The sequence below is a fragment of the Arachis hypogaea genome, chromosome 5 (genome assembly GCF_003086295.3).
Source record: "Arachis hypogaea cultivar Tifrunner chromosome 5, arahy.Tifrunner.gnm2.J5K5, whole genome shotgun sequence".
NCBI lineage: Eukaryota > Viridiplantae > Streptophyta > Magnoliopsida > Fabales > Fabaceae > Arachis > Arachis hypogaea.
In genome coordinates, this window is record NC_092040.1 from 9,194,604 (window position 1) to 9,219,784 (window position 25,181).

The 25,181-nt window shown below is 32.8% G+C and overlaps 1 protein-coding gene across 1 annotated transcript; it reads right to left on the minus strand.

Moving 5' to 3' along the window:
* Positions 1-15,455: 15,455 nt before the first annotated feature.
* Positions 15,456-17,359, minus strand: LOC112803236 (uncharacterized). The gene is made up of 2 exons (XM_025846746.1): positions 16,394-17,359; positions 15,456-16,337 (listed from the first exon to the last, which is right to left on the minus strand). The coding sequence occupies exons 1-2, from the start codon at positions 17,357-17,359 to the stop codon at positions 15,456-15,458; spliced, it is 1,848 nt and encodes a 615-aa protein (XP_025702531.1).
* Between the last annotated feature and the right edge of the window lie 7,822 nt (positions 17,360-25,181).

Below are 25,181 nucleotides of genomic sequence, written 5' to 3' on the forward strand. Positions count from 1 at the left end.
AAATAAATAATTATATAGGATTAATAATCAAATCAGTCACTGAAAGGTGGAATATTCTTTAAATTTGTTCCTAAAATTTTTTTCAATCAAATTAGTCATTTAAAAGTTACAAATTAATCATATTTATCTTTCAATTATATTTCCTAATTTTGAGTTGAATTGGAAACTAAATTGTTTAATTCTAATTTTAAAATTTTAAATTTTAAAGTTTACATCCTAAATTTTCTAAAAGTAAAGGTAAAATATATAATTCTATAATAAAAATAGCTAAGATTACCTATTTAAAAATTGCATATATATATGAAAAAATTTAAACTAAAAGCCCATATTCTTTTTTCTAATTTTTAATCTACTGTAACAGTAATCCGAGCGAGGTTTGAAGTGCAACTTAAAAAAAAACATTAATGCAATGGATATAGTCATATGTATTAGGTTGCAGGATGTTGATAGTTGATGTTGCATGTGTGGCCAAAGAAGCACAATAAAGGATAATGTTTGCAATCTTGGTGGCAGAAGGTAACAGGCGCTAAATATCCGAAGAAAAAGGAAATATATATATACTTACTAGAGAAGCTTATTAGAGAGTCCAGTAAGGCTAAATAATCGATTTTTTTATTTTCCTCTATCAAATTTTTTTTTAAAAATTATTTTATTTATTTTTAATTTTAAATCTTAAATTATAAATTATTAATTTTAAATTTTAAATAATAATTTAAATTTTAAAATTAATTAATAATATTAACTAATTAAAAATTAATTATTTATATTTTTTCATTATATTATTACTATCACTATATTATTAAAAATTCAATTAATTCTTCTATCGGTCGTTATTATTTTATTATTAATATTGAAATGAAGTATAAATTATTTTTCTTTCAGAAATAGATCCTCACATTCTTTTTCAATTATTTTCATTACTCAACATAGACATACACCTTTACGTGCATTTCATGAGAAATTTGCATTTTCATTTTATCATATAGATTAATTTAGACGAGGAGGAATTTGTTAACCACATAAAATAGAATGGCAAAAATATTTACACCTGTGAGTATTATTTGTGACGGAGAGTTAACAGAGAAACTCACTAAATTCTTATCGGAGAGATGAAAATTTACCCCCCCAAATCAGCAGGAACGAAAGCAAAGATAAAGATATCCGCTTTATAGAGATTCACAAAATTTCTACCAAGGATGAAATTACATGTCCCCATATATATATATATATATATATATTATTTTTAATGTGTATCGTTGGAATAGTGAGAAGAGTAGTGCTGGTTGCAGAGCTATAATAAAGGGAGAGAGAATTGAATAATAGATAATTATGATTATGATTATTAGTCAAAATAAAATAAGCTTTGAAATATTGAGGCTAGGTCTTGATTGGTATCTTTAAAGGAGATAAGGCTCATCGAAAAAGACTTATCGATAGGAGAGATAGGTTCAATTGATAACATTTGTTGAAAGAAGAGAGGTTATTAAAAAGTAAAAAAATCGACAAGTGAAGACAATTAATAACTGTTATTATTTATTAACATAATTCAAAGTGTGAGAACAATTATCTAAGAATTAATGCACATGGAAAATACATTAGGATTTGATTGGTTAAAGAGTTCTATAAATAGTTAAAAATTAAAAGGAACAAGGAGTTGAAATTCGTTTTTAAAAAATATTCTTCGTACACTTACATTTCTATAATTTTTTGAGTATGCAAAGATCTTTTTTTTCTATAAAATTCTTTTCATGTCTTTTATATTTCTTTTAAATTTTTGTAATCTATATTCTTCTTCCAAATTTATTTTTACTTGTAAAGTCTTTGCTTTTTTCTTTTAACATTTCTGTATTGTCTAATTTAAAAGTCTTTTGACTTTTATCGAAAATATTTATTATTTTGATTTAATTTCAAATCATTTACTTTATTCTGTCATTTTAATTTTAAGTCATTTAAATTTCGTAACATTTACATTTCAAATTTTTCTTTTTTTTTTTATTTGTCCAAATAAAAAGGATCTTTAATGCACTTTCGAAAATTAATACCTATAAGAAAAGTAGATTTTTTCCTAAATCACTTGGATATCCAACTAACCCAAATTTACAAAAAATCTACCTAACACACATATACACACTCTAAGCTTGATACACTAGGGAGTGTATGAGGCTTAGAGTAGCTAGAAAGCTGTGCATAGTAACTTGAGAGATAATTAACTGAAACAGTTTTTTATAATGGAAAGTTGTTGCTATTCTATTACTTGAGTTAATATTATCTACTCTATTATTTATAGTATACCCCCACCAACCCCTCTTCCTGAGGCAAACGTAGAGTTCTAGGAGCATATATTTTGAGTTTATGTTTGAATTTTTCAAATAAAGCAGTGGATGAAGGCTTTGTCAACATTGGAAATTGAAAGGAATATGAACCACAAATAATTATTGTTTATAAGATCACGAACAAAATGTATGTGAATAATACTGTAAAAATTTGCTGTGAATAATACTGCACTGAGGTTGTCACAAAATTATTGGTGAAATTTTTGGAGAAACATTCAACTCTAGAAGAAAATTGTTTAGCCAAATAATTGTGTTTGTAGTAGCATCAGTCAAACATCAAAATTCTGCTTCGGTTGAATAACGACTCACATTTTGGTTTTCGACTAAACCATAGGATAAGCTTGCAGCCTAATCAGAATCTGCAAAGGCTAAAATTCTAAAATTGGTGTTTTTGGAGAAATGTAAACCATGAGTAATGCATCTTGACAACTATCATAAAACTTTTTAAGCATTCCAATGAGATTGAAGAAGATCTTGCAAAAATTGGACTTAATCAATTTACAGAATAAGTAATTTCTAAATGAGTTAACACAACATATTGTAAACCGCCAATGAATAATCTATACAAGGTTGAATTTTCAAATTTGTTTGTTCCTTGTGAAGTAAGTTTGATGTTGTTGATCATGGGGGTAGAAATAGACTTGCAATTCTGCAGTCCAGTTCCAGCTCTAAATAAGAGGTTCAAGGTTGTGTTTGTTTTTGAAAATAGAACAAAATAAAACACTTGAAAATAAGATACAAATGATAAAAACACAAAATTTTGTATTCTTTTATTGTATTTGGTGATAAATTAAAACAAACTATAAAAATCAAATTTATTCTCTTTTTTTCATTTAAAAAATTTGAGAAAAAAATATAATAATAAAAAAATATAATTATGAAAAATTAACGAGAATAATAAAAGAAAAAATAAAAAATAAATTGTGTATTATTGTCTCTGTATCCGTCCTGTCAAGATGGACACAAAATACAATAATTCAGTATTTTTAGACATAATATCTCTGTTTATATCTCATTTGTCAAATACGATTTTGTGTCTTTATATCTTTGTTTCAGTATTTCATCTCTCTAAATAAATGCAACCTAACATATTTGATTAATATACAAATTATGAGAAGTTCTATGAAATTCAAGCCCTAAAAAGTAATTCACACTTCCAAGGTCCTTTAAAGCAAAAAGAGAGTTAAAATGAGTTATCAAATCACTAATAGAAGAATCATTATCTCAGTTATTAAGATATCATCCACATAAGATAAAATATAAATAGTAAATTATGAATTAAATATAGTAAAGAGAGATGGATCTGATTTGGTACTTACAAACCCGAATCTAGAGAGAGTAGAGGAAAGCTTATTATACCAAGTTTTGAGAACATGTTTAATTATAGGCAGAAACTCACCTGCAGTCGACTGCAGGTAAAGTTGCTTCTGGATGACTGACACGTGTTATTATATGGTTTAAAAAAAAATTGGTTTATTTTATATAAATAGTTTATTTAAAAAAATCGGTTTGAATTGGACCAAACAGTTACTTTTATTCCCTTCTTCTTCATTTCGCACGTAAAATTCATTCTCTTTCAATCCCTTTTTCAGAACTAATATGAAACTTTTAATTAGATGTTACTTTTATTTATATTTCTTAATCAAATTTATTATTTCAAATGTATTTTTTAATTTATGTTTTTATTCATTCATCTGTGAATGATGAAAATTATTTAATAAATATGTACATATTTATGTCATCACACCATTTTGAAGGATCATAAATGCCAAGATAATTCATGGCAATTTCATGTGATGGAAGACAAAAATGTAATTATGGTATAACGTAGACTAATTGATAGCATGAGCATTGTTAAAATTTTGGCATGATCTCTTTCATATTTGTTATATGTCTCTTTAGTTGGTGATGTTATAGTTTATTGTGATGATATGATGGTAGTTTAATTATATGAGTTAGGTCCTTTTTATTTGGTTGAATTTTTTCTATGGCTATCCTATTCTTGATGGCAATGTCAAAATAAATATTTTCATTAGTTGTTCTTTTTTTTTCTCTATTTTTGAATCAATTTTATTTTGAAAAAAATTTATTAAAATTTTTTGTTGTAGACAAAATTAATAATATTATGTTCAATTATTTAAGGAGACCAAATTAATATTTTGATTAGATACTTTTGTTTTATTAAAAATAAATTCTAATTTCATTAAAAAATAAATTCTAGTTGATAAGTAAAAACACAAAAACGTGCATGACAGTGAAATCATAATTTCTAGACAAGTAAATTATAGTCTTATTATCTTAAAAAAATAATTTATTTATAGAACAATAATTTGCATGAAATAGTTTATTAGTAAAATAAAAGTTAATTGATTGATTACCATAAAATTTAATTTAACGATAAAATTGCAATTGAACATATTTTTACAGCTTAATTTAAAATCTGTTTACAGTTTAATTTAAAAGCAACTGAAATGTAAGTTATGGGAAACAAAACAAAACTCATCAAGAAAATAGAAACAGAGACACAAAAAAAAAGAACAGATGATATCATTTATGCCATTCCTATAAAAAAAACCGTGAATTTTGTTTCTTTTTTAGAATATTAAATTTTACTTTTTCAAACAATTTGTATACATATATTTGACAAAAATTAAATAAAAAAAGTTTCAGATAAATTTAAAGAAAAATTGGTCAATATAAATGAAGAAAAAGAACATATCAAATTTATTTGTTAGGAATTTAGGAATAACACGCAGACAAAATTTAAATTATTTTAAAAGTAGTTATTTGATCTATTCAAATCGGTTTTTTTAACTAAACCATTTGTATAAAATAAATCAATTTTTTTTAAACCATACACGTGTCAACGATTCAGAAGCAACTTCACCTGCAGTCGACTGCAGGTGAGTTTCCACCTTAGTTATATTTCATAAATGATTCTATTTAACTTACACACTAATGTAAAATTCGATGAAGAGAAACCAAAATATTGTTGCATAAAAACCGCTTCATCCAAGTCTTCATTTAGAAAAGTGATATATATGTCTGTCGTGTTTAACTATGTCTTAATAAAAAATAAAAATTTTTTTCGAACACGTTTAGACACACCTAAATACCATCACGTGTCCAACTTTATTTTTAACATGTATTCTTGAAATAAATTTATAAATATTATTATTTATTAAAATAAAAAATATTTTAAATATTTATATAATTAAAATAAGATATTAAAAATAATTAAAAAAGTTAATTTATGTCTTAATATTAATAAAATATCAAAATCTTATTATAGTTTATCTAAAAAATTTTTATATTATAGCACGTACTTATATTTTATAAGATTCTAAAATTTATGTGTCAGCGTATTCCTATCATATCATATCCATATCCACATCAATATCCGTGCATTATAACTATACACAAAACAGTTCTAATTATTGCTAGTTTAATTAAAACAAGACTAAAGATTTATACATAATCAACACCTACCCTCTTATTGATAACAACAGTTAACCACCAATCGAGCTTTAATTTTTATGATAACAACAGTTAACCTCTTATTTTTAATTTGGGATTTGTTCGGATTATATAATTTTGATTTTTAAATTTAATTTTAAACAAATTAATTTTTAAGGCTTTTGAATTTTTATTTTATGTATTGAAAAGAGAATGTTCAAAATATTCTTCAATTTATGTAAAAAAAAAAAAAACAGAAAAAATATTAATTTCAATAGATACCTAATTGAATTGAAACTGAAAAGGCAATTAAAAATAAATATGTTTTTATCATTATTAGTTAGTCATTATTAATGTAAATGAGTTTATAAGAATATTTTTTAAAATAATTTTATTTTTTGAACATTTATACTCTCAAATTATGCGCTAATATATTCTAAACACTGAAATTAGATTTTTTTTGAATGACTAATATATATAATAAAATTTATATATAGTTATTTTTATATAAAATTAATAGTTAAAAATTATTAAATAATTTAATATATTAGATTAAATTATCATCTAATAATTTTTAAATATTAATTTCGTATAAAAATAATTACATATATTCACCTATTTTTTTGTGTAAATATCAAGTGTCGAAATGGTGCAACGCATGTTCATTTATGTAAGAACTATATGTCAACGAGCAATTAATAATTTAACATACATCATTTTATCGAATGAGTTATACATTTGTCTTCATAGTTATGCTCATCAATTAGATATTTAGATCATCGTCGCTGATTCGCTGCGGTCTATTCCATATGTCCATTCTGATAAGCAAATGAAAGAAAATATTGACTTTTGTGGCCGTTGATAAGTAAACACCGTCGTTCGAGACTCGAGAGTGGTTTCATATATTTTCGGAGAGTAGATTTTCAAATGAAATAGAGGAAAAAAAATACTGAATAATGAAATAGCATAATTTGTCAAACGAAAATGTCATACTTTTGTCACTTTTGTTGATACTTAAATTAAATTTGATTAATTTAAGAATATTTTATTTATTATTTTTTATTAATTTATAACTATGATTCTGATAGTTTTTTGTTTTTTAACCTTGAAAAGAGAGTTGAATTATGATTGTTTTAGATTTTTACTTGTTTTTTTTTTTTTTGTTGGAAGTGCAATGAATGTGATTTACGCAAAAGATTTTTTCTTTTTGTCATAAGAGAGAGAAGAGAATTATATGTATCATGAGGTTTATTTTCGGTCTTCATCGTAATCTACAATAAAATTTTTACTATAACTGAATTAATAATAGTTATCAATTCTAAGAATTAAATTCTAATTCATATAGAACTCAAAAGCTCAAATAATTAAGTTCAATATTTTTTTAACAAGCTGATTTCAATATAATAAAGTGAAGTAATAGAAACTAAATAAATTAAAAATAACATAAGAATATAAAATTTATCTTAAAAGATTTTTGATATTATCATCAATAATTAAAAAGATTCGCACGACTTTATTCCTTATAATTAAAAAAGGATTCGCTGATTATCACTTCTAAATATATTTTTTTCGTTTTGAAATATTTTTCTATTTTTTTTATCCAAACACTATAAATAATCACAAAAAAACACATTAACTATTTCTTGTACTCCTCCTTCCTATTGTGAACTCTTATCTAACTCTCAAAGTATTTTTTTAACATATTTAAAACAGATTATAATCTACCAAAATCAGATAACACCTATCAAGTAAAATCACAACTAAAAAACAAGTGGTGAATATATTCAATCCTTCTTATATAATACATAGACCTTCCTAATTTATAATTTCTATTTTACTCCGTCTTTCTTTTATATTCACTCTACCTATCAATACAATAAACTAAACAAACAATTCCATATATTATTGGTGGAACTAAATTCTCCAAATAGTTTTAGTGAAGCTGTAAGTTGTAACGTTCTTGAAAAGTATTTTTGTTTGCAATACCTGTACAAATAAATTAGAAAAAAATACACATTTTCTATCAAACTTTTACCAGACTGTATTCTCTTTGTTATATGCTAGTTTAATTGGCTTTAACGTATTATGCAACTAATACACTAGTTTCAACTCTTGTTGATATAACTCTCGCATCTATTGATTGGAAGTTTCAAATTACTCTAACTCATTCCAAAACCTACAATTTCTTAGGATAGATTCTCTTTGGCTTGAAAGTGAGAAGAATCTTAAAAATTGATTTTTCAAAGAACTATTTTATAACCACACATCTTTTTAAAAATAAATTATTCTTCTATCACTTATCTTCATAGACAATTCAATAATTATTTTGTCTTTTACATGTTGTTCCTTAATCTATAATTAACAGATATTTTTTCATAAACCTCTTCTAATATGAATTATCTGATTGGATAATATCTCATTGAATTTCAAATTGTTACAAAAACAAACTATTTTTATTCATAGCAAATAATTTTCCTTTAAAAAATCTTACCACCACTTAAACAAAAATATTGTGTTATGAATTATCACATTTTTCACTCTTAGACCACCTAATTTTTTAGAATCTGCTACTTCCTACTTAATTAAACTTAGTAAACTTCTAATTGTTTATTTAATTTAGGAAATAGAAATTGTATAAACTATACATAAATTCATATCTTAGAATCATCACTAAATTTAAACAAAGTTTAGAATCATCTAAATATTAATCCAGCTTAAAAAAAACAACGTTGATTAAACTCAAGTTTATTCCATCAAAAAATACCATTAAAAAAAATAAAGCTATGATTTTTTTTATAATATAATCTATCTTTCTTACATTTTTTTATTCTTAATTTTTTTATATTATGATTTCTCATATAAGTATAATATATATCAGTTTATTAGATTACAAATAGAGATAGAATAAAAAAAAATATTCGATGTGATCATAATGAAAAAAAAGAAACTTGTATGTTGTATTTGCTCTTTTTTTTAAGTTTATTATCCTTAAAAATTATCAATTATATAATGATGGTCAAATAATTAAAATTGAATTTCTTTCCTCTTGAATTTCGGATTCATTGCTGTCATAATCATTCATTCATTTGACCGTTTGTAATAGTTGAAAAATCTTCCAAATTGATTTTGCTTAGCTTGGTCCTTTCATATATGACGATTAGGAAGGCGAAAGTTCTTGAGACGCAGAGATCTTTTCGGGGACCCGGAGATTCGGCTGTAAAAAATTTATTTATAAAAATGAAGATAGGAGATAAAAAAATTTTAAGATAGGAGTGAGAATCCAAGTGGGAATCTCTTCTTTGTTCACTAATTTTTTAAATTCATAAATTTATTAAATTGTCTTTAATAATTTATTTTTTATGTATATTTTTTAGCTATTTCACACGCACGCACACACGTACACATAAACTTAAAACTCTTAATCCTCATTTATATAACCTTTTTTCAATTTAAAGATCCCTAACATTGTCCATGCCATTACCTTCACCGCATCGTACTCTCTATTTGCAGCGTTCCTTTCTGTAACTCTGTCGTTGTATCTATTCTCTTCTCTGTTGTCGCATTTTTCACCTCGTCCACTATTCTGTCCTCTGGTTTGCCGTTGTGTCCCCCACTGCGTCATTTCGAAAGAAGTCATCATCTTGTCATTTATACTTTTTATATAAAATCTTGTTATTTTTTATAGGATGGATATTTGTAGTTTTATTCATATGAAAATTAATAATTAATTAGAACTATCAAATAAATGGAGAATGGAGTCATCATAAAAAATGAGTCCGGTAGAAAATGGAGATAGAGAGCAATATTTTCCTACAGTAAAAAATGGGGACGGAGATAAAAAATAAATCTGGAGACGAAAATAGAAAACAGAGAGGCATCTCCCACCCCTGCCCTGCCCTGTTCACATCCTTAATGACGGTAAGTGATGCATGATTTGATCCAAATTAATTAATTAAAACTTTCCATTTAGGGCAACAACTTAAGAAACGTACCAAGATCTGTGCTATGTCAAATTTGAATATAAATATCCAACACGCATTATATATGTTCCTGTGTGAATCTGGACGCTCCGAGGTATAGCTCGTCCTGCTGGAACTCAGACCAGCTTTCCTTGGAGCAGAAGGATGGAACGTCGTCTACTTACTGGGGAGGCGGCATTGGGCACCTGTAAAGGGACTCCAACGCTCAAGTGAGTAAGAGTGTGAAGTAATGTAGAGTAAAACTAAATATTGCGTACCTGTGACTAGGCTAGTCACCTGTATATATATTATTAGCTTGTAGACGGTTATTTGTATTTTTGTTAGGTTTGACAAAGTCATGGTTGCTATTATTTCGGCCGTTGGAGTTGTGGTAGCTTAGTTGGATAGATCTACGGAAAAGTTATATTAGTTATCTTGTTTCGCTGATTCTGATTCCGGAGTAGTTGGTATAATCCGATTTAAAGGGGACGGATCATAGCCTCCAAGGTCGGCCTGTTTTGAGAAGCCAAGCTATAAACAGGATGAGCTTAATCCGAGTTGTAGTTTGGGATTAGGATCAGTGAAAGCCCCCAAGGTCACCCTTGTTTATTAGTGGCTCTGAAAGCTTGTGACCGTGGTTTGGTGGGGATGTCGAGGTATGGATGGATCAAATTTTGTTTAGGTATACCTCGGGATTGGAGTGATAGATTCCTTTAGTTCTGTTTGATTTTTGAAGGTTTTGATACGTTTTCGTGATAAATTTGAATTTTGTTTCTGATATGTGTTGGGAAAGAGAGAGTGGTAATTTGATAGGACTTCTGCAAAATTTAATGTGAGTCGGGAATCGAGGAGGTTTTCTTTTCTCTGTCCACGATCGTAATGTTGGTGTGTTAGATGAATGGCTTAGATTTTGTTGGAGGTTTTGAAGGGTCGTGTCCATAGTAGGCTTTGAAAGAGGTTGGACTTTAGTTTGCTTTCAGTTTTTTGAATTAATCGTGAAGATGAGCAAGAAAGGTTAGGTTTTCTTTCTTATCTCGATTTTTATGTGTATGCTGTTGGTCTATTTTTTCTAATGGAGAAAGGGAAAAGTGTTTTGGGTAGGGGTGTTATGGGTCGGGGAAAGAAGGGGGTTACTGATAGTGAGGATAAAATTGTTGAGGAGGTGTGGGTATGGGATCCTAGAGACCCTTTTGCATGGGTGGCAGAGTTGGTTAGAGAGTATGCTTCCGTTTTTTGTGACGAGCGTAGTTTGGCTCAGTTGGGTGTGTCTTCTTCATGGGTCAGGGAGGGTAGTGGTATTAATCTCGTGTTTTTGCCATGCTGTTCTTCCGATCGTGTGTATCATCGCGGGGAGGGGTTTGAATATGTTTTCATGTATAGTTGTGTTTTTGTTGATTTGGCGTGAAATTTTCTTTTTCCGAGTTTGAATGTGGGGTTTTGATGCAAATTAAGTGTGCGCCTTCTCCATTGCATCCAAATTAGTGGGCTTTTGTTAGGGCTTTCCAGGTTTTGATGTCTTGTCTTGATATGGTTCCTTCGTTAGAAGTGTTTTTTGCGTTGTTTCAATGTAAGGGTGTGAGGAAAGGGGGTTGGGTAAACTTGGCTAGTGCTCCTGGTCGTTCTATTTTTAGTCTATATAAGTCATCGTACAAGGGTTTTAAGTCGATGATTGTGAAAGTAACTGTTGCTGTTGATGAGTTTCTGTGGTATGTGGATGACTGCTTGTTAGAAAGGTTTCCCTTGTTTTGGTGTGTCCGAGACCTAGGCAAATTCTTGGGTTGGAGAGGATGGAATATAAAAATGATATGTTGGTAGAGTTTTTGGTTAACAATATATCCTCTTCAAGTTTGTTATCTGTTGTGAAAATTCTGGAGTTGGAATCTGATAGTGATGCATTGTTGAGTTATATTGGTAAGTTGTGGTTTGTTTTTTTGTGTAGTATGTTTGTTGATTGTTGGCTTGATTTGTGTTCTGTTTCTTTTGTAGTAAAAAAAGCTCTGAAAGTGACTTCGAATAGTTTGAGAGCATTTTTTTGAACGAAGAATGTGGAGCGGCAGGGTTCGAGTAGTCATACTGTGGCTGAGAAAGGGGCGGAGGTGGATCAGCCGTCACCTGTCAAGAAGGTGAGTTATAAGAGAAAAAGGGAGAGTAAGAAAGAAAAGGTTTGAGGGTGGCCGAGGATAGGTTCGGTGGGAAGGAGATCAATCTAGAGCAAGTGAAAAGGTTTACTGACAACCAGAGGAATCTTCATGGGTATAGGGGTGAGCAGGACTTGATCTCTCTTTGGGGTGAGCACTTCCCGTTTAGTATGGTGGCTGATGAGTATTGCCAGAACTCGGCTGATGTCAAGCTTGTTCAAGAGGTTGGCGATATGGGAGTTTGTCAGTATCTTCAGGTATAATATCTTTATTCGTCTTGTTTTAGTGATGGTAGTTGATGTCGTTGTGATTTGTCTTGTTGGCTATTTTAGGTGATAGGAGCTCGGCTGGTGTCGATCGGCCGAACGCAAGAGCAGAAGCATTCGAAGGATTCATTTGATAAGGCTTCGGTTGATCTGCTGATGCAGGATAATTTGGAGAAGGGAAATAAGCTTCGTACTACCCTGGATCTGGTGGATTCTTTGCAAGGGAAATTGAGAGCCGCCGAGAATGCTAGAAAGAAAATTGGCAAAGAGAAGATTGCTCTGGAGGCTAGGCTGATTGTCCTTGGTGTTAAGAAGAAGCAGCTTGAGACTGAGAAGGAGGATCATGGGCTTGAGATGTTCGCTGCTGGCTTTGAGAGAGCTGTTGAGCAGGCAAAGCTTCTAGCACCTGCTGTGGATTTGTCTGCAATAGATCCATGCAAAGTAGTTGTTGGTGATGAGTTGGTCGATGATGATGATGGAGTTGAGGATGAGAGTGAAAACCCTAATATTTAGTTTATAGTAGCTTTGTTTTGTACTTTTGAAATTTCTAGACTTATAACCGTTTTGGCTTTGTCTGATGTGTTTGTTATGAATTGCTGGCTTTTAGCCAAACAAATTTGATAATGTTAGTATTTTGTTGCATGTTTCTGTTACATGTTTGTTTTTTGTGAAGAATGTTTGTTGAATACTTCAACTTGTAGTATTGGCGGTAGTCAGTGAAGTAGAATATGAGATATAACGTGTAGAATATGGGGTGGTGTGCCTCATTAAAATCTTTCTAGCAAAACCCTCCATAGGGATAAAATCTGGTAGTAGGAAAAAGAGTGCATCACCATGTCCGACTTATAGACTAGCTGAAATACATTCTTAAAGAAGATATGTTCCAACTATTTGGTAGGATAGTTCCATCAAGTTTTTGTAGTTTGTAGGCTCCTTTGCCGATAACTTTAAGTACTCGGAATGGTCCTTCCCAATTTGCACTTAGCTTGCCATGTCCTGGTGGTCGTCGTATGTCCTCTATTTTTCTGAGGACGATGTCACCTTCTGATAGTGTCCTTGGTTTGAGTTTTTTGTTGTATTTCCGAGCCATAGCTCGTTTAGTTGCTAGTTGTTGTAGTGATGACTTGTCTCGGTTTTCTTCGACGAGGTCGAGCTTAGTTCTTCTGTTTTTGATGTTGTCACTTTTGCTGACATTTGTATTTCTGAGATTTTATAAAGAGATCTCGATGGGTAGCATGGCATCACATCCGTATACCTGTCTGAAGGGGGTTTTCTTTGTTGATGATTATTCTGTTGTGTTGTAGCTCCATAGTACTTCAGGGATAAGCTCGGCCCACTCTCCTTTGGAATCTTTGAGTTTCTTTTTAATGCCCTATAAAATTATCTTATTGGCAGCCTCAGCTAAGCCATTAGTTTGTGGATGTTCAAAGAGGAGAACTGTTGAACTATTTTGAAATTTTGTAAGAAGTTTGTGAAATTTTGATCTATAAATTGTCTACCGTTATCAGTAATAATGGATTGAGGAATACCGAATTAGCACAGTATGTTTTTCCATACAAAAGAAATTATTTTTTCGGAAGTTATTTTTGCCAATTGGGTTGCCTCTATCCATTTTGTAAAGTAATCAATGGCGACAATTAGAAATTTAACCTGGCTTGGAGCGGGTGGAAAAGGTCTGAGGATGTCTAGCCCTCATTTGTTGAACGGCCAGCTTACCTCGGATGAGTGCAACTGCTCGGTTGGATTATGGATGACTGGGGCGTGCCGTTGGCAGTGGTCGCAATGTTTAACTTTGTGTATGCAATCTTGTTGTAGCGTCGGCCAAAAGTAGTCTGCTCAGAAGATTTTGCCGGCTAAGCTTCGTCCTCCTATATGTGTCCTGCAAATGCCTTCGTGGACTTCGTCCATTGTTAGTTTGGATTCTGTCGTGTTCAAGCATTTTAGGAGAGGTCTTGTAAAACCTCTCTTATATAGCTCGTCGCCAAGTAGTGTGTAGAAAGTTGCTCTCCTTCTGAATTTTCTTTTGTTTTGGATGCTTTCAGGGACTTGACCTGTTTGTAGGTAGTGTATGAAGGGTGTCTGCCAATTTTCTTCCTGTGAGATGCTTAAAATTGTTGTTAGCATAGCACTTGGTTCATCCAGTGTTAGTTGAGTTAATATGGGTGCCTTATTTGAATTTCTTGTGGTGGCTAATTTTGAAAGAAAATCTGCTCTATCATTTTGTTTCTGAGGTATATGGGATATATTAAATTCCTGAAATCCGTTAATGAGGTTTTTGATGATGGTGATATACTTTTCTAAAAGTGAATCCTTTACCTGGAAGTTACCTGTTACCTGTTGTACGACAAGCAAGGAATCACATTTGACGTTTAGCTGTGTTATGCCTATTGTTTGGGCCAGTCGTAGTCCTGCTATTAATTCTTCATATTCTACTTGGTTATTGCTTGCATGGGAAGTGAATTGTAGGGATTGTTCTAATGCTGTTCCTTGGTCGTCCTCTAGTAGTATTCCTACTCTGGAGCCCTTGCTGTTTGAAGCTCCGTCGACGTATAGCGTCCATTTGTTCTTTGTGGAGCTTGGTTCTTCCAGGGTGAGTTCTGCGATGAAGTCAGTTAGCGCTTGGGATTTGATGGCTCCTCTAGACTGGTATTGGATATCGTATTTTGACAGCTCGATCGACCATTTTATCAATCTTCCTGCCAGTTTTGGTTTCATCAGAATCTGCCTTAGAGGTTATTCGGTTTTGACCACTATGGTGTGGCTTTGGAAATAATGCCGTAAGCGTCTGGCTATTGTCACAAGAGCCAAAGCCAGTTTTTCTAGCTTTGGATATTGAATTTTGGCATTCTGAAGAGATTTGCTGACAAAGTACACCGGGTGTTGTAGCTTTCCTATTTCTGTTACTAGGGCGGAACTGATGGCATGATTAGTAACAAAAAAATAGAGATAAAGTGGTTTACCGACCTCCGGTGTTTGAAAGATTGGTGGTTTTGATTGTATGGTTTTGAGCTCGGCAAAGGCTTCTTCGTAGTCTTTGGTCCATTCAAACTTTTGTTGTTTCCTCAGAGTCTTGAAGAAATGATGTGATCGGTGAGCTATGCGGGATAAGAATCTGGCCAGTGCTGCAAGTCGGCCAGTTAATTGTTGGACTTCTTTTTTTGTCAGTGGGCTTCACATGCTTAGGATTGCTTGGCATTTCTCTGGATTTGCTTCTATACCTCGGCAAGTTAGTATCAAGCCGAGGAATTTGCCGCTTTGAACTGCAAAAGCGCATTTTTCTGGATTGAGCTTCATGTTGTATCTTCAAAGTTGTTGGAATATTTCTTTCAAATCATTGGCCTGGACATACTCTTGTTCAGGCTGTTTTGATTGTTCGTTCTTTAGGCTTGAGTTATAGCACTGCCTGGCTTCTTTTTGGTCTCCGTGGATGGTTATAGCTTTGTTATCCTGCGAGAGAAACTTAACACACAAATGCACAGTAGAAACAATAGCATTGAAAGCGTTTAGGGAAGGTCTGCCTAGAATGATATTGTATGGACTTTTGCAATCGACAACGAGATATTGTATGTCTATGGTTTTACTGTCAAGATAATCTCTAAAAGTGGTTTGTAACCAGATGTAGCCTCGGATGAAGACTCGCTCACCTGAGAAACCTACTAGCTCTCCGGATGTAGGTTGGAAGGTCTTGTCACTCAGTTTCATCTTTTGGAATGTTGAATAAAATAGCACGTTTGCGCTGCTCCCTAGATCCATAAGGATCTTCTTTACTAGTGGTTGTCCGACCTGTGCTGTGATGACGACGAGGTCGTCTAGGTTTTGATCGGTTGCCTTATAGTCTTTAAGGATGAATGAAATCTCTGGTTTGTCCTTGATGGGTTGGGATGAAGTTGTCTCTGTCATAGTCATCATAGCTCGGTACGATCTTTTTCTTGCCGAGTTTGTGCATCCACCACCGACAAAACCACCGGAAATGTAATTTATTATTCTGCGAGGTGGATTGATATCATTGTCTACCTTTTTCCCTTTATCTTGGGAGTTGTCAGTTGTTTTGGATTGCTGGCCGGGGTCTTCTGTGTTCCACTTTCTTCTGCGGCTATCGATATACTTGTCCAATAGTCCTCGGCGGGCCAGCTTCTCAAGGACATCTTTTACTATTATGCAGTCATCTGTGGTGTGGCCATACTTCTGATGGAAAGTGCAGTACTTAGATTTGTCTACATATCGCTGGTCTTGATATGTACCAGCCATGTTTGGGGTTTGATGAGTTTTGAGTGCAAGATGTCTTTTATAATGTCTTCCCTTTTTGTATTGAGTGGAGTGTAACTGTCGAATTTGAGTGTTAGTCTGAACGATCTCTGGTCCGTTCTGCTGCTTGAGTGCCTGTTTCGTCTTTCCTCCTCTCTGTTTGAGGTAGGTTTTTCCGCTCTTCGCAGTGCTCGGAATTCTTCAATTTTGATCTGGGTTGTTGTTTTTTCTCGAAACTCGGCTAGAGCCTTTGGTTTTGCTATGACTATGGACTCTTGGAATTTTTCTGGGCGGAGACCGCTCTTTAGGGCGTGGAGATGGACCTCGGGATTTAGGTTGGGTATTTCATTGGTTGCTTCTATGAACCTGGTCATGTAATCTTTCAAGCTTTCATTCAGCCCTTGTTTGATGGTGCTCAAGTAATCAGAATTGTGGACGTATATTTTGGACGCAGCAAAATGATTGACGAACTGGTCAACTAGCTCATCAAAGTTTGAGATGGAACCTTCAGGGAGATTGGAGAACCAACTTAAGGCGGCTCCGTCTAGAAAGGTTGGGAAGGTGCGGCATAGAATTGGGTCAGATTCTTTGTTCATAAACATCATGGCATGGAATTTAGCGACATGGACATTTGGGTCTCCTATTCCTTGGTAGGGTTTTAGAGTCGATGACAGGGTGAAGTTTTTGGGCATTTCAAAGCTCATGACTTCCTTTGTAAAAGGTTTGGTTCTTTTGGTGGTTGTTTTTGGGGGATTAGGTATAGTGTGTTTGGTCTCCGATGTATGCTCATCATTGTTGTCTTTGTTTTCGGTGTTCTTATTTTCTCCTTCTTTGCTATGGTCGTGCTGCCTCTGGCGTAAGAGTTCGGTCATTCTCTGATTTTTGGTCCTAAGGGCCTCATTGATCACAAGGAGTTCGGTTTGATTAGTGCTCGAAGGAGCGTGACTATGCTCGTCTGCCATGTATGGAATAAAGAGTTGTGGGGTTAGAAAAATCGAGGGCCCCACAGTGGGCGCCAAATGTTCCTGTGTGAATCTAGACGCTTTGAGGTATAGCTCATCCTGCTGGAACTCATACCAGCTTTCCTTGGAGCAGAAGGATGAAACGTCGTCTACTTGCTAGGGAGGCGGCGTTGGGCACCTGCAAAGGGACTCCAACACTCAAGTGAGTAAGAGTGTGAAGTAATGCAGAGTAAAACTAAATGTATTGCGTACTTGTGACTAGGCTAGTCACCTATATATATATATTATTAGCTTGTAGACGGTTATTTGTATTTCTGTTAGGTTTGACAAAGTCATGGTTGCTATTATTTCGGTTGTTGCAGTTGTGGTAGCTTAGTTGGAGAGATCTACAAAAAATTTAGTTATCTTATTTCGCTCATTCTGATTCCGGAGTCGTTGGTATAATCTGATTTAAAGGGGACGGATCATAGCCCCAAGGTCGGCCTATTTTGAGAAGCCGAGCTATAAACAAGATGAACTTAATCCGACTTGTAGTTTGAGATCAGGATCAGTGAAATATTTGTCATCATCTAATATTATTATTTTTAATTCTAAATTCAACAGATTTATTATAAAATATAAAATAAAAATATATACTACATATACACTAAAATTAATCATATTTACATATTTTTTAATTAAATAATTAGTTAATTATTAAAATAATTAAACTTGATATAATAAAATAATTAATTCTATAATAGAAATAATTAAACAAAATAATAAAAAATTATGAAGTAGTAAATTTTATTTTTATATATAATCATCGATTAGCATCTTATTTTTAGTGTATATATAATATGATTAATATAAAAATACAATTTTATAGCAGCAACTACTTATTGAACAAACAAACAAAATAAGTATGCGTCACCAAAAAAAAAAAAAAAAAGTATGCACTTCTTGAGAGGCATGCTGAGAGAAAACAAAGATAGTAGTTGTATTTCTACTTTTCTAAAGGTAGGTTGACACAAAATATCTAAGATCTACATTTTTGACTTTCTGTAATTGCAATTTAAAATTGTCTAATAATTTTAGTTGTAATTGTAGAAATAATATTTCTAAAAAGGTCAATAAATAGATTCTTATAAATGTGAGACAATCTTAAACTTTTAAGAACAAAAATATTATAATTGTTTTATTTATATGTTTTGTGTTGTTTTATAAATCATATAATAGTATCTTTTCTTAGCTTTATCATAAAAAATAATTTTTTTTGAGACAGGATCATATAAGCAAATTCTATAATACAGAATTATAGATATACATCGTGTCAATCATACATAATTGAAATTAGGAAGATACATAAATGTATGCTAAATAGAATGTAGTTAAAAAAAATCGACTTCACTAAATCACATTATATTAATTTTGATAATTAAATTTATCAATTTCTTTTAAAAATTGAAGATTAATAAACGAATAGTTTAATTGTACTTTGAATACAAAATTATATATTGAAATAAAGTAGTCTGATGAGATATCAAATAATTTTTAAATTTTATACAATTAATTAATTTGCATAGTGAAATATCTCAATTTGATAATTACATTGGTAAAACTCTTCATTATGTATAAAAATTAATAAATATAATTGTATCAAAAGTTTACATGCATATTAAAGAGAGAAAATTAAAGTGAGAGTGAAAATGAAGTTTATACATAAATTAAAGATTCTGTATTATCATACATTTACAAATAACAAACAAAATAGACCATTTCATATACAAAAATCTCTTTTTATTTTTTTACCAAAACAATTTTTTTTTAAATCGTCCTTTCTACAAACCTAAGTTAGTGGATGATTTAAAACGTGAAAAGTGAAAAGACAAATTATTTTAGGGTTTGTTTGGGTGAGTTTTTAAAAAAAAATTTATTTATCTTTTTTTAGAAAATTTTATATAAAAGTAAAAGTAATTTTATGTTTAAATATTTTATGTAAAAAGATCTTTTTATTTATCAATTATGTTTGGGTATAATAATATAAAAGTATTTTTTATTTATTTATTATATAAAAAATATATTTTTTTAGAAAAAAGATATTTAAAAAAAGATGTAAATTACAGCTTCTCAAAAAATATTTTTTATTTTTCTAATACTTTTACTTTTACTATTAGAAATTTACCAAACATATTAAAAAATAAAAAAAATCTTTTTTATTAAAAAAGATCTTTTTTTTATCAAAATAATGGCACCTAATTAAGCACTTAGTCTTTTCAATAAATGATGATAAAAGGAGATCTTTAAATTTGTAATAACTAAGTCTTTATAATTAATTAAATATTAAAAAATTATTATTTATACATCAAATATCATTAATATTTGTGTAAAAATGTTTGTTATTAATTAATAGTGTATTTATATTATTTTTTAATTAATAAAATAAAAAACGACACGTTTAGTTGGGATTTTTTATTTAAATAAATAAAATAAAAGTAATAATTATCGAAATAAATAATTTTAAAAATATTTTTTGATTTGCGTTCTTGTAACACCCTACCATAAAGAGTCTTATGCTTAAGTTATAATTCAGCGATGGCAAGGAATTACCACTTCAAAATGAAAAGTTTAGTATATGTAGTAGTGAAAACAATGTTTATAACTAGGAGCCTTTGAAAAAAGGGGTAAAACAAAATCGTAACTCGAAAGCGCAATACTCCAATCGATAACATAACGAATAAAGGAACAAGCTAAGGCGGGATTATATATATACAAAGGAGTGCCAAAAATAGAAATATCAAAACTCAAAATCCAGTTGCGAAGATAACCGGCCCGAGCATAGAAATATATATATATATACGTAAATAAAATAAGAAACCCCAAGAAAATCCAAAGGGACATAAATACAGAAAACCTATTCTCCAAAATCGTCTCTAAGAGGAGTCATCACAGTTTGTATTATTTAGTGGAGATAACAAGTATCTAAGCAAAATATATAAACTCAAAACAGAGTCCCGAGAACCAAGGAATCTTCGCTAATCCAGAAATCTCCAGCATGCTTCAACGAGAAGCCTCACATCTTGCATATGAAAACCACAAAATCCGCATGGGTGAGAATCAGAAGTTCTCAGTATGGTAACAGTGCCCACATATCTAACATGTAATGTCCTAGAAAAGTCAAAGACAATCTTAGAACTTCCAACAAATAATTCAAAGCTTATAAACAGGCTAAACCACAAATGGCAACTGACTAAAGATCTTTAGTCTAACTAATACTTCCCTTTCCAAATCCTTCAGACTTCCCAACCACCAGCATGAGTATAATATGGAAAACACAGTTATATCAGACAAGAGATTTACAAATAGAAAATAGATATGGCATTTAGTCTAATACGTGAATAGTCTTTTCAATCTCAGAATCAAATGCGGTTAAGCTCGGATCCGGTAACAAACGCGTCATTCAATGAAAGAAAAATATAGCTCATGGTAATAAAATATGCTAAGAAAAATAAAAAATAATTACTACTAATAAATAGAAAACACACAAATAAAATAAAAATTGGAATTATATAAATATAAAAATATTTACACCAACCAATAATTTAGCACACTGTTGCAACTCTCCGGCAACGGCGCCAAAAATTGACGGGCAAAAAAATGCTGGTTGAAATCAGTATTGCAAGTACAGTTCTCAACCGATGAAAATTTCACTGTCAATTTAAAAAGGGTGTCACAGTTTAGAATTATTAACTGGGAGTAGAATTCCCAGGTCGTTCTCCAATGAGTTGATGACACAGCAGTTTAAATTATTGATCAGGAATTTTCCGAGAAATTTTAAGGTTTGAGAATGGAAAAATAAATAACTAAAAATCAAAGCAACGAATAATAGCAATGGATGTTATGTATTTGAATTAAAAGGCCTTGGGTGAGAGAAGATTAATTAAAGTTTCTATCCTTGTTGACTTTCCAAAGTATAATAGTAAAAACTTGTCGCTTCTACTCAGTTATCCTCATGCAGTTGCAAAAGAAAGTCAAGTGGGTAACACTAACTCTGGTTCACAAGTCCTAATCCCTTCCTAAGAAAGGATTAGAGTCAGTGAAAAGTGAGTTAGCTAGCAACCCCCAATTACAAATTAATTTTTGAGTATTCCAACTCAAGGGGATCCAATTAATCAACTCCTAAACCAAGTTGAGAATTTTAAATCATAACATGAATGCCATTTTTCAACAACATGGAATAAGAATAATTAAAAGACATGGTAATCAAAATAAATTAATAAGAGAAAATCTTGAAGCTGATAATTAATTGAAGGAAATCAACGAGAAGAAGAAATTAAATATAAAAATTGTTCATTGCATTAATAAATCCCAAAAGTAACAATATTCATATATGACCACGAACAAACTAAATGGAAAACAAAAGAGTAGAGTAATAGAAAGACAAACTATAATGAAAAAGACTCCAATCGAAGGTAGACGTAGCTCTCTTAATATCAAATCCAGAAGCTTAAAATTAAAATATAAGAACCCTAAGAGAAGTAGTGTTCCTCTCTAAAATTCAAAAACTAAAAACTAAAACTAAGTGAATGTCAATGGATGATGAGTCTCGGCTTGCCCCCTGCCTCTAGTCTGTGTTTATGGGCTTGAAACTGGGTCCAAAAACAGCCCAAAATCGCCCCTTGCAAGTTCTGAATAGTGCAGCACGTGACACATTGTCACGCGTACGCGTTACTGGTCATTTGCGCTTGTCATGCGTACGCGTCGGTCACATGTACGTGTCGCTGGAAATGCGCCAATGCGTGCGCACGCGCAAGCCATGCATGCACGTCGATCCTCGCTGGTCAACTCCTTTGTTTCTTGTATTCCTTCCACTTTTGCATGCTTCCTTTCCATCCTCTAAACCATTCCTGCCCTATAAAGCCTGAAAACACTTAGCACACAGATCACGACATCGAATGGTATAAAGAGGAATTAAAATTTGACAATTTAAAGGCTTAGGAAGCAAGTTTTCAATCATGGAACAAAATTAAGAAGGATTTGTAACACTATGCAATTCGTATGAATAAGTGTGCGAAGAACTGATAAAAATCACTCAATTTAGCACAAGATAAACCATAAAATTGTGGTTTATCAGTTGCTTATTGCGGTGGTGCAAGTTGGGCTCACCTGGCCGACGCTCTCTCTGGCCCTGCTTCCGCCTAGCTGGTCGGCGAGTGTACGTCCTCTTTGCCCTCCCTCGCACGTCTCCTCCGATCTGGCACGCCCCTCGGAAGAGTAAGATCGTCCCTCGGCTGACTGGCAGTGGGTTGGATGTCGGGGGGCAACTCCACTAGTCTAGGGTCCCACAACACCTCCTGCCTATATAGTTGCCTCACACGGCAAGTCCCACGCCACCAATCGTAGTACTCACCGGTCGGCCTAGTGTCGAATGTATAGTGCACTGTAATCCTGTGACCAGGCTTGAACCTCTGCCTCCAACCGTCGTACCACTGCTAGAGTCGCTTTGGCCACCAAACATCCTCACCGCGACCAGTAGTGGTCAGATGCCTATTGTTAAACACATTAAGTAAATAAAATAGTATAACTATGAGAACAACGAACAACAACCAACGTATAACCTTGAAGAAATTAAGCACGTTCATACCCATCAAGATTCACTGGAATCCCTGGCACTGGCTGCTCCCCATTGAACTGCCGTTTCACCCGATCGACGTGGTGAAACCGGACAATGCTGAAACAGACTAGTGGAATGGCCGACAACCATGTACCCCACTCCTCCTCGTCACGGAACCAGTGTGGGCACAGGGCCTGCAGCGCAGGGTCATCGTACACCCTCCATGCAAACTGAATAAAAACGTGTAACAAAATAACAAGTATTACAACATAGCAAGTAGAAAAAAATATCAAAATATTTAATTTCATCATTAATCTCATCGAACCGTAACCGGTCGACCGATACCCTACAGTACAAGACCCTGGCCTGGTGCTGATCCCTACTCTGTTGCTGCAATCCAACCAACCTAAAAGTAACAAATACATATACAACTCATTAAGTAACAAACCATTTGAATTAACAACAAAGTTTAACATAAAATGAAAAGGTAATGATTGGTTACCTCGCAGCTAGCGGGTACTAGTAGACTCCTCTATCTGGTGGACACCACTGAGAAAATCTCTAGTAAATCCAACTCATCAGCAGCGGAGTGCAACCGGCGATGTCCGTGACGCCCCGCTGTGCCGCAAAACAGAGTGACTGGTAAGTCCAAGCCAACACAGCAGAGCCCCATGATAACGCCATGCACTCCGCAAAATCCCTGAGAAGCGGTAGCCACCGTACGTGCACCAGGTTGTTGGATTTTTCTGTCAGAAGATACCCTCCTATCAGTAACATAATGTAGCATCGGGCATACTGTCGAAGGGTCTCTCAGGATCGTCGATCGGGGGCATCTGGCGGACATGATCACGCAACCAAACCAGCTTCAGCGTGAATGACTCATTCCTCTGCGCAGCCTGTTGTGCCGCCTCCGGAGGCCTGGCACCAAGCAGCTGTTCCACCATCGGTCAGTGGTACCCCAACAGGGTTCCCGTGTGCACGTAGGCCCAGATGGTACGCTACTTCTTGCAGGGTGATAGTGACATCACCCCACGGGAAATGAAACGTGTGCGTCTCCGAACGCCATCGCTCCACGAGAGCCGAAATCAGGAAATTGTCAAATGTGAAGTCTCTGGCGGCACCATGTCGCTGAATCCGGCCTCAGCCAGATACGAGACGATGGCGTCCGGTGGAGGAAGGGTATGGCTGACTCGTCGGGGCAACAGAAGGCGAGGTCTCTGTGGCATGACAAATAAATTTAACCTATAAATAGATAATAATATATTTTTCTACTCTACTTAAGAATAAATAAAGAACTACTACTACTTAGGAACATACTACCATGTGTCTACTCTACAGTTGTCTCTAAATTACTTATGTCGGTAAGCAAATCGTAATTAAGTCATACAAATCTTACACAAGCAAATATTGTTCTACATTCATCATACAGTCCAACCCCCTAAAGTATCTTACTCGGTGCTTGTCACTATGAGACTATCCTAACAATGTCCACATACTTAGATTAACCGAACATAACGCAACTAACCTCAAAGTTGGCCGCCCCAATATAATGCGACGTTTCGTTTAGTCTGTTGATGTTCCTGTCGTTGCCCGCCTAACGTTCCATCATCGTATCGGACTCAAATATGGTAGGAAACGGTTAAAAGATGGGAGAAAGAATTCGACTAGGTCAAAGTGGGGTCCAAGAACAGACTGTAAACGAGTAATGCTTATAGGCGCTGTTCGATCTTATCTCGTTTACAGTGTAAACGAGATAAAGTCCATCTCGTTTACACTGTAAACAAAATAGCCACGACACAACTGACGTGCTGTAAACGAGATATGACTGAAAACGTAAATCGATAAATATTTTTAAAATTATTTATTTTGGTAATTAATGTTTTTATTTTATTTATTTAAATAAAAAATCCTATTTAGTTGTTAAAAGAATATTAATATTAAAATATTATTTATAAATATATAGACGTAGTAGAATTAAATTATCATCATCATCGTCATCATCGAAAGTGAGGAATAAGAAAATAAGACGTGTGGATTTAATGTGGATGAGTAACAGTTGGGATATGAAAGAACACGTTCAGCTAGACGGTGGGATCCATATTAAAAGGTTGTTAGAGTCAGGTTGTGTCAGATGATCAAAGATATAATGAAGGATGATTAGTGGCACATGTACTTTAGTTTTTGGCCAATGGACCTGGAAGTGTGCTGGTTTTTTCTTTGGTGGATACT

Excerpts from the sequence above, each read along its gene's own strand:
- LOC112803236 (XM_025846746.1), bottom strand. The coding sequence starts at position 17,359 with ATGGCAGACGAGCATAGTCACGCTCCTTCGAGCACTAATCAAACCGAA. Across the intron at positions 16,338-16,393 it reads TCAAACCCCAAACATGGCTG|AAGTATGGCCACACCACAGA; the intron begins GTACATATCAAG and ends ACTTTCCATCAG.